This window comes from Schistocerca gregaria, chromosome 7 (genome assembly GCF_023897955.1).
Source record: "Schistocerca gregaria isolate iqSchGreg1 chromosome 7, iqSchGreg1.2, whole genome shotgun sequence".
Taxonomy (NCBI): domain Eukaryota; kingdom Metazoa; phylum Arthropoda; class Insecta; order Orthoptera; family Acrididae; genus Schistocerca; species Schistocerca gregaria.
Window position 1 is genome coordinate 79,954,761 of NC_064926.1, and position 18,330 is coordinate 79,973,090.

The following is an 18,330-nucleotide window of genomic DNA, read 5'->3' on the forward strand; positions in this document are numbered from 1 at the left end:
AGTTAACTATGACAATGTTAAAATATTCAATTCACTGCCTAATAATATCAAAGACACAAGAAGTTGTATTTCTTTCTCAGAATGGATAGAAGAGGTATGTGCCTGACGACCCATTTTTACTCTACAGGCTTTTATTTTTTGCAGTGACAAAATAAAATCTTTTATGTGAAGCTCTCTCATTATACACAGAACTGGAAATACCTTATAATAATTTCCTTATTGTATATAATTTTTAATCTATTATTGCATCATTTCTGTGAAAATATGCATTTAATCTAAGGTGGCAGAGCAAAGGAGCGTTTAACTTGGCACTCCTTTTTAATTTTATTACTACTAGTGCATAGTTATTGTTGAAACTTCCTGTCAGATTAAACCCGTGGGTTAACCAGGGACCGCTGCTTTTCTCAGGAAAGTGCTCTACCAACTGAGTTAGCCACACATGACTCACAATCTGTCCTCACAGCTGCAAAACTTGAGGCACTAGTACTCCTTTAAGTTCATTCTGCAGCGGTGTGTGCCAGGACCTGAAACTTCCTGGCAGATTAAAACTGTGTGCCAGATTAGACTGGGACTTGAAACTGGGTCCTTGGTCTTTCGCAGGTGCTCTACTAACTCGGTTATCATCATTGTGTTCATTACTTCCTTTACTCTATGCATTGATATTTATATTCTGTGTATTGTTCATTCCACACCCAAGCAACGAGCTCATACGTAATATGAATCAACCCGGCCAGTGGTTCTCCACCTTTCTGATACCATTACCCTTAAGTTCAACCAGATATTAGCTGGTCTCCCCAACCCCCTCCCATTCTACCACCATTACATTAGTGCCTCACTAAACTTTAGAATGAAAATGAATTTTCTTTGAACATTTATTTTTAAAATGAAGAAATGGAAATGACGTTTAGTTTTTGTAGATATTTATGAAACCACGAACTATTAAGTCAATGAGACAACTGGCACTGCTTATTTCCAAGCCATTTCTTTCAGAATAATGAAATAATTCTCAGTATATTACAAGTGCTCTTTCAGAATAATGAAATAATTCTCAGTATATTACAAGTGCTATCTTCAATTTCTTCTCGGAAAAGAAAATTTAACTGTCACAGTAAGGGTAGCCATTTGTTACAAAACATTCCTCCTCTGCACTCCCATTTGAAATCAACCAGGTTAAAATTTGTGCACTTCACTTATTCATACAATGTAGGCTTTCATGGCTGGTGTTGTCTTCAGCTGAAACTTCGGAGCTGAGGGGCCATAGTTGATCTATAAAATTTCAACCAAATGTTTCGTCTCCATCTGCGGGAGACATCATCTGAGGTTTTCTGGATGACTTCAGATGATGTCTCCCACAGATGGAAACAAAACGTTAGGTGGAAATTTTATACATCGACCACCTCCTCTCAGCCCAGAAATTTCAACTGAAGACTTCACTTGTTCTTTGTAAATCACATGATTGCTGGACCCATTACTTCTGAACTGGTAGAAATTCAAATACTCCAGGCTGCCAATATTTTGTGTCTGACTAATGCCACTAATGAATGATGATCATAGCAACAACAATGTGTAGGGCCTACAGAAATGTAGTAGCCATTGCATTGTTACTCTTGTCTTGTGCTGGCAATTAGTGTGATTAGCAGTTGTGAAGTGAATACTGAACAAATTTCTGGTCAATTGCAGAGCTACCTAAGATTCGTAGAATGCATTTTCATGACATACTTTAAGCATATGCGTTGTATAAGTCTCAGTTTTACTGTTACAGATGCGTTGTATAAGGTACAAATTATGTATGCAGTAAGTGTACTATGCGAGGGAGGTATTAAAGGTATGATCACTGGTATGTAATCAGTACTACAGTCTTACAAAACAGTGATAACAGTAATGATCTTTTAAAAGTAATTTGGTTTCGTACTATTTGTTTTTACCCTCCAGACAATTTAATTTTAGCCCTTAGGGACAATTACCCCCAGGTTGGGGACCATCTTACGAGAACTTAATATATTAACAAATAAAAACAGATGGAAAGCATCACAGAATACAAAGAGACAGCAGTGGTTAATATTAAACACAATCAGAGTTTGGCTCTTTCGGTGAAGCAAGTAAAACTGCTTGTGTGGTACACTGACAACAAAACACATTTTACCTAATCTTTATTTGTAAAGAAAAATATTACGCAACACAAAGTAGTTACATTCAAAAATGCTGGTAGTTTACACTGAAGAAAGTGAATATACAGGAACTATAATAAATATTAACTGCAATATACTACATAGTCTGGACACCATAGATCCATCAGGTGTACCCTCCCGAGAGGATGGAAGGAACGTGCTTTGACATTATACTAATGTCCAAGGCAAACAAAATATGTACAGCCGTGAAAGAAAGATTCAGAATCTGCCCTTCTGCTCAGGAAAGAGACAGCTATTAACTACTCATATCCAAGTTCTAAATAAAGACTAAGCAAGAGGCATTAGTTGCATGTATAAATTTGACACCCAAGATAAAGAGGTTTTTCATTTCATGAATATATGGCAAATCAAATGACAAGGTGGAAAGGCATTCAAGAGAAAAACATGCAAACCTGACACTGTGACAGTGGAAGTATTAAACCTGTTTCTTAATATATAGAACTCACTATCAATGGTTGCAGCTCAATGGAAGCACACTATGGATGGCAATGCAACACAGCTGATCACAACTGAAGCACAGCAGCCACACTTCCAGCAAAGAGCACCTGTCTGGTTGGTTGGTTTAAAAGGGGGGGGGGGGGGGGGGAATCAAACTGCAAGGTCATTGGTCCCTTGTTCCCAGTAGAACAATTAGCCAAGGGAAAGAAGAAAGCAAAGACAATGTACAGCACAGTGAAAGGAGAAAGGAAGAACCAGAAGGATAACAAACACTACAATGGATAAAACAGGACAAGAAAACCACAGAGAGACGCAAGAAACAGGGAAAAGAGATTAAAAAGAAAAAAGCAGATTACCATGGCTGGCTGACAATAAGAATAGAAAAGGAGAAGCCAGCCTCTCTGCAACATATTAAAACCTCCGCCCTAAAAGCCCTAGGGTGGAGGACACAGAGGGACGAAGGACATGTGCTAAAACTCAGATCAAATGATGAAACGTAAAACTAAAGCTGCTGTTGACGCATTCTTGCCCAACACCGAAGGTAGGGTGCTGGCAAAGTTAAAAGTCCGCCGCAGAACGGCTAAAAGTGAGCAATCCAGCAAGAGGTGGACAACTGTCATTTGGGAGCCACAGCGACATTGATATGGGTCCTTTGCGATGGAGGAGGTAGCCATGTGTGAGCCACACATGGCCAATGCCGGAGTCGACAAAGGACAACAGATTCACTGCGAGAAGGAAGCAGGGACGACTTCCAGACATTTGCTGTCTCCTTAATGACACCAAGTTTGTTGTGCATACTGTTATGCCACTCCGTCTCCCAAAGCCGAAACACCTTGCAGCATAAGACAGAACACAGATCAGTTTCAGAGATGCCCATCTCAAGGAGTGATTTCCACGTGGCCTGTTTGGCCAGCCTGTCTGCAAGTTTGTTGCCTGGTATTCCGATGTGACCTGGGGTCCACACAAACACCTCTGGAAAATTTGGAAATTTATGGTAAGTCCTATGGGACCAAACTGCTGAGGTCATCGGTCCCTAAGCTTACACACTACCTAATCTAACAAATTAACTTATGCTAAAGGCAGCACACACATATCCATGCCCGAGGGAGGATGAGATGATGATGATGATGATGATGATGATGATGATTGGTTTGTAGGGCACTCAACTGCATGGTTATCAGCACCTGTAAAAATTTTGCACCTTTGCTCAGCCCAATCTCGCCACTTTCACGAATGATGATGAAATGATGAGGACAACACAAACACCCAATCATCTCAAGGCGGGTGTAAATCCCTGACCCCAGTGAATCGAACCCGGGACCCCATGCTCTGGAAGTGAGGACGTGACCACGAGAGACCACGGGCTGCAGACCCGAGGGAAGGCTCGAACCTCTGACAGAGGCAGACGCACGAACCGTGAAACGGCGTCTCAGACTGCCCAACTACCCCGCGTGACAAACACCACTGAATGGCTGGACCGTTCCAGGGCAGAGATGTACCTCTAGATGTTCGCTACCCAAGGATGGCAATTGTACTGATGTGCACGAAATATGGCCACAAGCTCTGCAGTGAATACACTGCAGTCAGCGGGCAAGGAATACTGTTCTACTGTTCAATATGGCCTCTGTGGACATAGGTGAAGCCAACATTACCATCAGCCATCAAGCTGTCTGTGTAAACAACTTCAGAACCCCAGAACACATCAAGAATCAACAGGAAGTGACAGCGGAGAGTGGTGGGATTAATGGAATCCTTAGGGCCATGCAAAAGGTCCAGACGAAGTTTCGGCTGATGTGTACACCATACGCCATGGAGGTGTATGTGAATGGATCTCAAGTAGAGGTGGTAAAGGGAAGGACTCCAGTTCAGAGAGAAGGGATCTCACACGAACCGCAGTCGTAAGCCCTGACTTGGGCCGCCGATGCGGGAGATTAACTGCCACGGGTGGGGAAAGGAGATGGTAAATGCAGAACTCATCCGCATACAGAGAAGGGGAGAGCGACAGCCTTACAGCTGCTGCTAGACTGTTAATAGCCACTAAAAATACAGCCAAAATCAATACGGAGCCCTGCGAAACGCTATTCTCCTGAATACGGGGGAACTATGGTAGGCACCAATTTGGACACAGAAACTACGGAGCAACAGTAAGCTTTGGATAAAAATCGGAGACATGTGGCAAGGATATGATGTCACCAGGTTGTGTCGTGTGCTTTACGTAAGTCAAAAAAGACAGCAATCAGATGTTGAAGTCTGGAAAAGGCTATTTGGATGACAGACTCGAGGGACACAAGATTATCAGTGGTAAAGCGACTCTGGCGGAAGCTGCCCTGACATGGAGCCAGTAGACCACGTGACTCCAGGATCCAACCCGACTGTTGACACACCATATGTTCCAGCAGCTAACAACAAATATTGGTGAGGCTGATGGGCCGATAGCCATCCACATCAAGTGGATTTTTATCAGGTTTTAGCACCGGAATGATGGTGCTCTCCCGCCATTGTAACGGAAAGACGCCATCGCTCCAGATCCGGTTGAAGATGACGAGGAGATATTGCTTGTATTCAGATGAGAGATATTTAATCATCTGACTGGATCCAATCCGGCCTGGGAGCTGTGTTGGGACAATGTGCAAGGGCACTGAGGAACTCCCACTCCATGAATGGGGTGTTATAGCGTTCACTGTGGCATGTAGTGAACGAGAGGACTTTCCTTTCCATGCACTGTATGAGGGTGCGAAAGGCTGGAGGGTAGTTCTCCGACACAGAGGCTTGGGCATAGTGCTCAGTAAAGTGCACGGCAATCACATTTGCATTGGTAGAGAGCACGCCATTGATGTTAACGTCAGGGACACCTGTTGGGATCTGGTACCCAAAAGGACGTCTGACCTTCGTCCAGACTTGGGAAGGTGACATATGGCATCCAATGGTCGACACGTACCTCTCCCAACACTCTTGTTTCCGTCATTTTATAAGCACGCGAACGCGGGCACAGAGCTGCTTAAAGGCTATTGAGTGTTCTAGGGAAAGATCCCACTTATGTCGCTGTAGGGCTTGCCGATGCTCTTTAATTGCCTCAGCGACTTCCAGTTTCCACCAAGGGTCTGTCTTTCGCCGGGGGCACCCTAGAGAATGAAGGATCGTGTTTTCTGCTGCAGAAATTTTTGTTGTAGTGACCTGCTCAATCACGACATCAATGGCACCACGTGGGGGAGACTCAATGGTGAGAGTGGAGGTGAAGGCTACCCAGTCTGCGTTGTTTAAAGCCCACCTGGGCAGGTGTGCAAATTTTTGACATCTCTGCCACGGCCAGTAAGCATGGTGCTACGCCGTAAGGGGTTATGGGCGATAAAATCTCCCAAAAGTAGGAAAGGTTTAGGGAGTTGATCAGTCAGTACAGCCAATATGTTCGGGGGTACCACACAATCTGGAGGTAGATACACATTGCAGATAGTTATTTCCTGCATTGTCCGTATCCTGACAGACACAGCTTCAAGAGGAGTTTGAAGGGGCACAGACTCACTACATACCGAGTTCAGGACGTAAATGCAAACTCCACCTGACACACTATTATACAGTTCTTGTAATATTCCCTGTAGCCATGAAGGACAGGGGTCCACATTGCCGGGGACCAGGTTTCCTAGAGGGCAATGCAGAAAGCAGGTGGATCATTCCATGTGCAGTGTCCCAGTTTATAAGATGATCCCAGCTCAGTCATCTTCAATTTTGATGAAATTTGTACAGGATGTACCTGAGGGACCTACATGACCTTATGCAAAGCTTCAGGCTCACCTGTAACTTGGTTATGAAGCTAGAGCCATTTTCGTGAAGACTGCTTTTACAGAGACTGAAAAGTCATGAAGAAATCGTCTAGTTTGGCATTCCACTGTTCCTAATGTAAAAGAACTTGACTTACTTCTGGGTGTAGTGGTACAACTTTGTGTGCTGTACTTATAAATGTTGCAAGTAGAGTTCAGAAAGCAATGCATTTGACATAATCTCAGTTCAAAGTGGGCAATGAATCATGTTGCGAGAATTTTTCACCATAGTTTAACGAGACATAATTAGTGGAGAAAGTGTGCTATGGACCTGGTCTTTTGCCAAACTACTGTCTGTCTGGGTGTTTAGTATATCACAAATTTTGTCCTGGCTTGTGTGTTTAATTACTGTGCTACCATCCTGTAAATTTGCTAAAAAACATGAATTTATCAAAATATATCTGTGTTCAAAGTCATGTACCTCAAGATGGACACCTACCACATTAATTCATTAACACCGTTCAACAGAGCACATTTCATTCTATTAGAAAAACTTATTTTCATCTTGATGTCTCTTTGGATAAGGTGCAAAAAATTCGCCTAAACTACTGACTTTTTTGGTAATTTGGAAAATCCTTGCGCTGGTCCATGGCTGCTATGTCACTACCAATCTGAAGACTGGTAACGCCATCACCAAGGGGCCACGCCCGATAGCCAAGCAAGGTCAGCCATGGGTGGATTTCTTTATTGCAGGTTCCCAAGCCTGAAAGTGGGCGTCTAGCAGGTTCCCAAGCTGGAATGCGAAAATCTAGCAGGTTCCCAAGTCTTGAATGTGGATATATAGCGCGTGCACAAGCCTTTTTTGGGCCTCTCTGCAGTTCCCAATTCTTCAATTGTTAAATGTTTTAAATTTTTTGCTGATGTCCAAAACTATTGCTTCCAGCAAACTGTATCATCGCCCCATAATTGAAGCAGCTGGGACTGGATGACTGCAATTATCTGTTGTTCTGGGATCCAGCATATGTCTCTTCTAGTAGGCCAATGAAATTACTGAGCAGTTCCATGAGGATGCATGAAATTAATCAAGGCATCTTTTTCTTCACATGAAACTTCAGAGATATTTCCTATCCACCATTTTCCATCATAAACACAAGTAATATACAGGCCAGGTTGTAGTTCCTAATGGCAACATGTTTAGTAGCAACTTCAGCATGTTGGTTAACATTTGCTATGAAGGACAATTTATCAATTGATACTCTGTGAATCTTGAGTAGCTTTTCATCAACTGACACAAAATGGTGATTGTCTCTTGTACCAGACACTGTACATCCATCCTCAAAACGTTTCTCTCGATCAATTTTTGCATATTCAATAATTTCTTTTTTAATATAAATAAATTCAATGCCATGAACACTTTTTTTTTTTTTTTGCAATTATTCAAACAGATCAGTTGGTGTTCAGATTTGGTTGTCAATTGGGTGCTGAAGGCTAGCTCTTGCTACTAAACACTTTACTGTGCCCCCAATTCCATCATATGGTGATTTCCCATGGCTTGTTCTGAAAAAGATTCCATTCTGCAGTAATGCCAAAATCTTTTTGATAATGGCAAAGATTTAGGAAGCTCTTAAAATTTTTGTACTGTATTGCAGAACCGTCGCTAAAATAATGAATATGCTTAATTTCTTTAAAAATGCACTTAAGGGATTTGATCAAGTTAAAAACACATGTATTGCAACTGTGTCACGTCGGAGGCAATCACTGATTACGCAGTAGCTGACACTCTTTAGGTCTTCATTACCTTTGTGGTAAATGACAAATGGATGTATTGTAGCTTGACTATTTTCCCAGTGGAATCCCTGCACTGCACCTTGGACATTAAAGGAGTAATTTTCTGCGAAATCCATTAATATAATCAATTCTCCTGGTTTGAGACCTTCTTTAGTGAACTGCAAATGCGTGCTCTGATGCTTTGCAATGTAGTGGTGAGTAGTAAGGGCCAACAGTTTTGTAACTAATAGTTAACGAATTCTTTAACTGTCATTTCACTGGTTTCAAGTGTGTACCATATTTACTCGAATCTAAGCCGCACTTTTTTTTCGGTTTTTGTAATCCAAAAAACCACGTGCGGCTTAGAATCAAGTGCAAAGTAAGTGGAAGTTCTGAAAAATTTGGTAGGTGCCACCACAACTAACTTCTGCCGTCGAATATATGAAGCGCTACACCGGCATGCTTTGCAGGTACAAAGATAAACACTGGCGCCAAAATCTCTGCGTCAGTAAAAAAAAAAAAGGTGAAGATGAGCTTTTTTCTCCGCCCTGAGTTTTGACCACTGCATTTTCATTCATTATCCAACGAAGTAAATACAAATTCCGTATTGTTCATCTTCGAATGGTGCAGCATTTCAATGTACTATGAAAATTTGACTGGCAAGACTGGGAGGTTTGTCAATATGGCCAACTCTACGTTCTGAATTTTTTCCTACCTGTGAGAAGAAATAGTTGCTAATAGGAACTTTTACAAATTGTGAATCACATGCAGTATTCTCTTCACCATAAGAATAATTCGAATATAAACAGTTTGCCATGTATTTGTTTCGTGTTTGCTGCTATCTCATTTAAATCCTGTCTGCCTAATAAACTACAAAACTAGAGTGAGACAACACCGAATGCGGAAGAATATACATATCATGTCATGTTTATATCCGTATGCCTAATAGTGATACAGTCACAAATGAAGCACGGCAATTGACTAGATTTTTAAATCTACAATGACTAATTTCTGTGCAGAATGTAACGTACTAAAAAGGCGTCTACAAGGATTTTCAAACGGAGAAAATTTTTCGCTAAACTCTCGTTCAGAACATCTTCTATCATACGCAGTCTATTATTTTGTTCTTGTTGATCATTATCAAAGAAAGCAGCAGAAAGAAAAATAAGCAATGAATTCAAACTAGATGAAGCATGTGAAAAAGGAAGGGCACCCGTATAAATACGGACGGAGCGCCTGACGCATAGCAATGGCTTGGCTACCTGGTAAAGCTTAACTTCTTACGACTTGAACCAAACTATTGTAGCTGTATTGTCATTCATTCGACCTAAATTGTGTCTCATTTTACAATGGACCAACTTTGTTTCGATTTGGAGGTGCAGCCTAAAACTTTTGTCTCCCCTTGAATTTCGAGTCTCAAATTTCAGGTGCGGCTTAGATTCGAGTAAATACGGTATCTATCAGTGTGAGTCCATTGTTTGAACTAAATTGTATCATCAGGATCAATATTTGCAAAAGCACTTTCCAAATATTCATTTAGAGTTTCTGTTCCTGGACATACTTCACAACGATGAAGCATGCAATCCACAACAAACATTTCTTTTAAGCTGCTAAGTAATAAGGATTTCTGTTTTTTAACCTTTTCTCCATCTATCCGAACAGTAATAAAGTCCTTTTTTCCTGAAGAAACCGAACTAAACTCTTCATCATAAAAATGCTCTATCTATCACTCTTGCCTTCACATCCTCAGAAAGCTTTTTCCCACATTTACCTTTGAGCTGTGCCAATGTTCCCTGTTCAGCTTTTACCTTTCTAGGCTTCCTTACCATTCTTTCTGAAACACAAAATTCTTCCATAGTCTTTTTGGTAGACCAGCTTTGGGGAACTAAGGTAAAAATTTGAATTTTCTCTTTATTATTTGATATATGTAATTTTTCCTTCAATTCTTGGATCAGCTCAATGTAATCTGAACAAGTCAAGCATTGCTTGCTTGTGGATGGTTGCTCCAATTCAGTGGTATCAAGTCCTCTCACTTCTGCAATTTTCTTAATACTTGCACCTTCAACTTCATGTATTTTGCCCTTTGCATATCCTTTCGTATCCCTTGCACCAATTCATTGAAATTTTAATGGTGATATTCCAACAGATGTTAAGCTTGTATTAAAATTGTGACCAACATTAGTCATCATCATCATCATCATCATCATCATCATCATCATCATCATTATCATCATCACCTGACTGGTATGTTTCGTCCATTTGTGACTATTTCAGTGTATCTAATTCTTTTCTACAGGAAGGGCACATTTTTTAGCCTGGTTTAATATCAGACATGGTTATCATTTTTAGTAGGTCAGGTGCTACTATGTTGATTGAGCACAAGCTTTTTCGTGCAGTGTGGTTTTTCTTGCCAAATGGGTTGCAGCATGATATTTGCAAAAAATCATATCTTTTTAGGAGTAAAGCTTCATGATGATGGAAGCATAGTTGAGTATTTTCAGTAGAGTGTAAACCACTCCGTCTAGTAAGTAATTCTTATTGTTCTAAGGAAAGTTGCTTTACAGCTTTCAGTCCTTTCAAGGCACTATATATTGTTAAATGGCATGGGAAATCAGTATTTCCGAAACTGCGTACATTAACTTGATCTTGTTCTTCCATTTTAGCAACAACTTGATATGCTTCAGACACTAAAATCTAATTGTCGAGTCCTAAATAAAGAAAAGAAATAAAATTAATAAGCATTCAGCTTCCCAAAAATTATGTAGCAGTCTTTAGTACAGTTAAATGGTTAAATTTAACAGTGCACCTGTCACAAACAGGTTTAAAAACACTGAATAAACAGCAAAATGAATATTTAAACAATGAAGACATAAGCAACAAAATTCTAAATTTTAAGTGACATTTTTTCACCTTATGCAAAGAGACATCAAGATGAAAATAAGTTTTTCTAATAGAATGAAATATGCTCTGTTGAATGGTGTTAATGAATGTAATGTGATAGGTGTCCATTTTGATATACATGACTGAACATGGATATATTTTGATACATTCATGTTTTTCAGCAAATTTACAGGATGGTAGCACAGTAATTAAACACACAAGCCAGGACAAAATTTGTGATTTACTAAACACCCAGACAGACAGTAGTTTGGCAAAAGACCAGGTCCATAGCACACTTTCTCCACTAATTATGTCTCGTTAAACTATGGTGAAAATTTCTTGCAACATGATTCATTGCCCACTTTGAACTGAGATTATGCCAAATGCATTGCTTTCTGAACTCTACTTGCAACATTTGTAAGTAGAGCACACAAAGTTGTACCACTACACCCAGAAGCAAGAGTCTAGCTCTTTTACATTATTAACAGTGGAATGCAAAACTTGACGATTTCTTAACGACTTTTCGGTCTCTGTAAAAGTGGTCTTCACAAAAATGGCTCTAGCACCTCAACCAAGGTGAGCCTGAAACTGTGCATAAGTCCATGTAGGGCCCTCAGGTACATCCTGTACAAATTTCATAAAAACTGAAGATGGTCGAGGTGGGAGCCCTAAGACACTTCACATGGAATGACCCAGGTGTAAAGCTTCCCTTGGTCTTGGGGGTCTTCTTTCTGGATTTATCTTGCTGATCCTTGGGTTTCTCTGGCTGGGATGGTTTCACTGTTTCAGTCTCCAGGACTGAGCATGATCGTGTAGACCTACGACCAGCTGCTTTTGGGCACTTCAACCACTGGTGGGTGTTATCTTTCCCACTAGCACAAATGTGGGAAGGGAGTAACCCAAGGTTCCCATTCATAGCAAGAGGAGCCGAAGAAGACTTAAGTTGCTCCAGCTGAGAAGTGGGGACTCATGTCCCCGATGGTTGGGGGGACAGTGCTCCTGAGGTAGGTGGTGTGGGAGCAGCAGGGAGGGAAGTGCCCCCACCATCAAGGGGGCAGGTGTATGCTTCCGGCTCTGCTGAGAGCCAACTGGAACTCGTGGAACTGATGGGGCTACAACTGCTCTTGTAGCAGCGGCATAAAAGAGGAGGTCATAGCCACAGGACGTAGGTGCTCAAATTTCCTCTTGGTCTCATTGTAGGTCAGTCGGGTCAGGTCTCGTACTCCATAATTTTCCTTTCTTCCAGTGGTTGAAGTGCCCAAAAGCAGCTGGTCGTAGGGCTACACGATCATGCTCAGTCCTGGAGACTGAAACAGTGAAACCATCCCGAATGTGAGTCCAGTGTGACACAGATGGGAGGCGAGGCACATGGAGTATTGGGATGGGATGGACGTTCACAATCTCGACATCTGATGCTGGAAGTATAGCAGGAAGACATATGGCCGAACTACCAGTGCTTAAAGCACCGCATTGGACGAGGGATATATGGCTTGACATCACAGAGATAGACCATCACCTTGACCTTCTTGGGTAATATGTCATCCTCGAAAACCAAGATGAAGGCATCGATGGGAACCTGATTAACCCTTGGACCTAGATGGACGCGCCAGATGAAATGAACTCCTCGTCACTCTAAGATTGACAGACTGCAAAAGAAGGTCCCTGTGGAATATAATACCCTGGACCATATTTAAGCCCTTATGAGGCATGATGGTAATGGAAACATCCCGTAACTTGTCACAAGCAAGCAATGCCCGTGACTGGGCAGAGGATGCCGTTTTTATCAAGACTGACCCTGACCGCATTTTGGACAAGCTCTCCATCTTCCCAAACTTGTCCTTTAAATGCTCTACAAAAAACTGAGGCTTCGTTAAGACAAAGGAGTCCCCATCAGCTCTCGTACATACGAGGTACCGGAGTGAAGAAGGTTCACTGCCATCCTTCGCCTGGTGTTCGTCCCATGGTGTGGCCAGGGAGGGAAACAATTTAGGATCATACTTCCTTGCATTGTACTGAGACTTGGAATACTTAGAGACTGCTGGTGTTTGATCACCAGCAAGTGACGACGTGGTACGCTCCATCGCATGTCATCCACCCTGATGGCACCTACTCGGAGCAGGGGCCCTCCTCACGGGCACACCCAGTCGCAGCAAAGGCCACCTGGCAGGATGGCCATTGCCGGGCGTCCCGTTGCCCCAGAGTGACAGGTATCTACTCCATGGCATACGTTGGGAGTTAACGGCGCAGGCATCAGCAGAGCGATCCCTATGTAGTCAGGAGGCTACAATCAACAGGGTACAACGGACTGGCTACCGTGTTGGATATGAGATGCAAAGAATTCCATTGTCCTCATTGGCGCACAAGACGACACTGCATAGTGGGTGTAGGAAAACACAACCAGGAAGGTGCTCTCGCTCAAGAGATGGAGGATGAGCAGGACTGCAATGCCACGACGAGAAAGTTGGCTAAAAATCTCAATGCACGATTGACACACTGCACCATGTAAGACACCCTTCCCCAACTGGCTCGCTCTTTAGGAAAATTTGGAAAATGGAGGTCGAACCATACAGGGGACCATCACATAAAGACTGAAAGGTGTGAGACTCTTTTCAGTTGCTTCTTACGACAGACAGGAATACCTAGGCCTATTCTAACCCCAGGGCCTGCAGGGGTGGGCACCTACGGTGGATGCTGGTCACTATAGTGTACTAGTAGGGAAACTCTGGAGAGTTGCCAGAGTCACCTCTGCCATCCCAATTAGTTAGCTGTGTAAGCCACTAATGGATAATGATGATTAGCACCATATGACTAGGTCATAAGGATTGCTACCAGCAATAACTGGATGGTAATCACTGGTTCCAACATAGGAGTCACTACTGCCATCTCCACCACTGCTGCGTAACAACTAAGCAGCAATGTGGTTGACAGAGGCTACCAACCAACATCCCAAGCCATCTAGTCTGCCCCTGATATGATTTCCCTTGGCACAGCTAGGACAAAGGTGGAATATTTCAGTTCCACATGTCACCTACAGGTTTGTGAGTTCTCATGTCCCAGCCAGGCACTGATGACAATGAAACATGTATTGAGGGTGCCAAACCTGGTTGCATGGCACCACTGTACATGCAGCACTGTCCAGTGCGTGGGGCCTATTTTGTTTGAAGACACTTAAGGGGACACATTGAAAACTGAGTCCTTAGTGCACGCTGCCTTTTACGACAACTATTTAAACAGACCTAGTCATTCTTTCTAGATGTCCTTTGATACTTTTGTTTTCAGTTGAGCTGCTGGCACTGTGAACTCTGATGTTCAGCTACTTCATCAAACTAGATCAGATATGCTCTGACTGGATGCTACTTTTAGATGATACGATCCTGCAAGATATAAAACACGCCTATCTTTCAATACTACTTCATGCTACTGTAGAATGTAATGAAATTACATACCTTTAAACTTCCTTTGGTCCCAACTATAAATCCTTCATTAGGGAGATATGTTCGAGCATTTGTACTCAGCACTGCTGTTTTACCACCTTCATATGTTAATACACAGGCCATGCTATCATCACATCCAAATTCATTCAAGTGTCCGAGAGCAACAATATTTTTTGGGTGTACAGGACCAAATACGAATATAGCGAGCTGTAGGCAATAAACTGCCAAATCAAGTACAGTACCACGGCCAAGCTCCTTTGATCTATAATGAAAAATAATTAAATGTGTTATTAATTTGCACCACACTGGAAATGTGTTAGATGTATTTCAGAATCATATAAATAAACAAAGGTAATCTGCACTCTTACAAGAACTTCAACCATTAAGATGAAGAATTAGTGAACATTTATGAGAGAGTATTTCTATTTATCGTCTGCACTTTGGTGTAAATGATGTTTGACAAGTTCTGAATGGTTGTTGGCTTGTTAGCGTATGCTTTACATTTTGTCTGCTACTACAGAGTTCACCTTTGGCATGTTAGTGTACAAGATGTCCTGAAAGCAGCTAAGTGCTCAATGCAAGTATTTTGCCTGTATGTTTACTTATTATGTTTATTAGCTGAGTTCTGGTAGTAAAGTCGCGTGTGTGACATAAATTGGTTTCAAAAACCTAACAATATTAAGAAAAGGAAAGTTGCTATTCACCATATAGCGAGAAGATGCCGAGTCGCAGGTAGTCATAACAAAAACTGCTTTTTGTTGCGCCTATCTGTGACTCAGCATCTCCGCTATATGGTGAGTAGCAACTTTCCTTTTAGTAATATTGTTACATTCCATCTTGTATTTTCCATTGTTTGATTTCAAAAACCTAAGTAATTTCAACTCAAATTCAAACTTGTTTTTTGTGTTAACTGTATCAAAGCTCATAAATGTCATGATATATAAAGTATTTTGACCACTGTGTGTTACAGAAAACATATTTCATAACATACCATTAGTTGAAATCTATATATGTGCTACATATAATTTTAGTAATAGTAACCTAATAAAGAAAAAGGGTTTACCCAAAATTTTAGTGCATATCTACATGTATCATCAGTATAATCACATATTTCAAATTTTTGAAATAAATGAGTGCTGCACATAACATAGTTCAAAAGAAGTCAGTGTATGTGAGTTACTGTTACTGTAGCATACATTAAAAACTTACAGCCATGTAACTGGCTCTTTCTACTGATCACCAGACCTGCCGCAGATGTACTCAAAACTTTAGAGAAAACCTCAGTTTTGCTATAATCAATCTTCTCTAATTATAGTATCTTCATTGGATGATACTTTAATCATCCAACACTCAACTGGGACAATTACAGTTTTGAAAGTAGTGAGAATGACAAAAATCCCATGAAACATTACTAAATGCCTTCTCTGAAAACTACCTAGAATGGATAGTTCAGAAGCCTACACCATGATGGCAACAAGAGAGCCAAGCTCTTTGGGCAGATCCACACAAACTGAAATCAGTAACCATGAGACAGTTATAGCAACAATGATTACCAAGGTGTAAAGGGGAGCTAAAACAAGTAAAAAGATTTAAAAGTTTTGCTAACTAGATAAAGAGGTTGTAGAATCATCATTTAGCTCTGGACAAGAGCAAGTATGAGAACTGTCGCTCAAGTTTAAATGAAAAGTTGACTATGCACTGTTCAGATATGTATCTAGTAGAATAGTTCATGAATGGGAAGGACATTCTACGATATACAGTCACTATAAAGAAACTTCAAAAATAACAGACTACTACACAATAGGTGTAAAATACAGCATGTGGCTATAAATAGGGAAATGCAATGCATGAATCCTTCAACAATTGCTGTAGCAGAAAATGCAAAAGATGCAACAGTGTTTGCCCAAATATCAGGTGCTACATTGAATTTTCTGTGCACAGCTTCAAGAAATAACAAACACCTAACCCAGTTTTCACAACAATTTCCTGTTGTCAAGCAAAAATACTGAACTCAGTAGTTTTCAAATGTTTCTTTACAGAGGAAAATCCCGTGTCCATTTTAATTCTCACACTACAGCAGCAAAGACAAGAGACACTGACATTAGTGTCAATATTGTTGCAAAACAGCTGAAATTATTGAAACCAAGTAAAGCTCGAGGGTCTGATAGAACCTCTATCAGATTACACGCTGAATTTGTGGCTGACTTAGTTTCTTTTTAAACCTTAATACACTGTAGATCCCACAAACAAAAAACTATGCCTGGAAGTTTGAAGAAAGCTCAGGTGACACCTATCTACATGCCACTCTCATGAATGATGAGGACAACTCAAACACCCAGTCATTGAGACAGGTGAAAAATCACTGACCCCGCTGGGAACTGAACCTGGGACCCTCTGCTTGGGAAGTGAGAACGCGACCACGAGCTGCAGACGGCAGCAGAAATGATCTTTTAAACTACTGGCCAATATCATTGATGTCCATCTGTTGTAGAATCCTACAACATACAATGAGTTATATGTAACAGAATGACCTCCATGCGAACCAGCATAAATTCTGAAACATCGACCGTGCAAAACCCAACTTGAACTTTTCTCACACATCATCATGAAGGCCATATGCCAAGGCAATCAGTTGTGGGCTGCATTTCTTGACAGTAATACACCACAGTTTGTTAATTAACTATCATTATATGGGATATAGAACAAAATTTGGGACTAAATTGAGGATTTCTTAAAGGAGGATGCAACAGGTTTATTTGCACGGACAGTCATCGACAGAAACAGAAGTAAATTTAGGCATGCACCACAAGACTGTATTGGGACCCTTGCTGTTCATGTCGCATACTGATAACCTTGCAGATAGCATTAATAGTAACCCCAGACCTTTAACTGATTGTGTAGTGGTTATTTATAACAAAAAACTGTCTGAAAAAAACCCTTACTAATATTCAGCCTTGATAAGATTTGTCAGTGGTGCAAAGATTGGCAACTTGTTTTAAAATGAAATTGAATGATCACACAGGCTCAGCCATACAAAAAGCAAAAGGCACAATTTGGTTTATTGGTATAATAGTATGGAAATGCAATCAGTTTACAAAGAAGATTGTTTACAAATAATTTGTGTGACACATCCTAGTATTCTGCTCATCTGCTGGGACACATACCAAAAAGGACTAACGGGATATTGAACATATACACAGAAGGGCAACGAATGGTTGCAGGTTCGTTTGATCTGTGGGACAGTGTCGCAGAGATGTTGAAGTAAGTTAACTGGCAGACTCTTCATGACAGATGCAAACTATCCCATGAAAGCCTACTCTCAAAGCGTCAAGGACCATTTTTAAGTGATGACTCTTCGAATATACTACTGCTCCCTCAGGAATACTATTTATAACTGAATGGAACAGGAACAAGCTGTACTAACTGTTATGAAAGGAAGTATTTTCTGCCAAGCACTTCATAGTCATCTGCTGGATATGGATGTAAATGTAGATTTGAGGGAACATAATCCCACGTTGATAAAGTGGGAAAATGGGGATAAAGTGGGAAAATGGGGATAAAGTGGGAAAATGGGGATAAAGTGGGAAAATGGGGATAAAGTGGGAAAATGGGGATAAAGTGGGAAAATGGGGATAAAGTGGGAAAATGGGGATAAAGTGGGAAAATGGGGATAAAGTGGGAAAATGGGGATAAAGTGGGAAAATGGGGATAAAGTGGGAAAATGGGGATAAAGTGGGAAAATGGGGATAAAGTGGGAAAATGGGGATAAAGTGGGAAAATGGGGATAAAGTGGGAAAATGGGGATAAAGTGGGAAAATGGGGATAAAGTGGGAAAATGGGGATAAAGTGGGAAAATGGGGATAAAGT

At 41.1% G+C, this 18,330-nt stretch overlaps 1 protein-coding gene across 5 annotated transcripts in view; it reads right to left on the reverse strand.

The window, feature by feature from the left end:
* LOC126282002 (trans-1,2-dihydrobenzene-1,2-diol dehydrogenase-like) overlaps positions 1–18,330 on the reverse strand; it is a 77,264-nt gene that overhangs the window by 14,536 nt on the left and 44,398 nt on the right. For all 5 annotated transcript variants that reach the window (XM_049981394.1, XM_049981392.1, XM_049981393.1 and 2 more), the window contains exon 4: positions 14,476–14,725. In XM_049981394.1, coding sequence (XP_049837351.1) covers positions 14,476–14,725 — 250 coding nt within the window. The remainder of the gene's footprint in view (positions 1–14,475; positions 14,726–18,330) is intronic.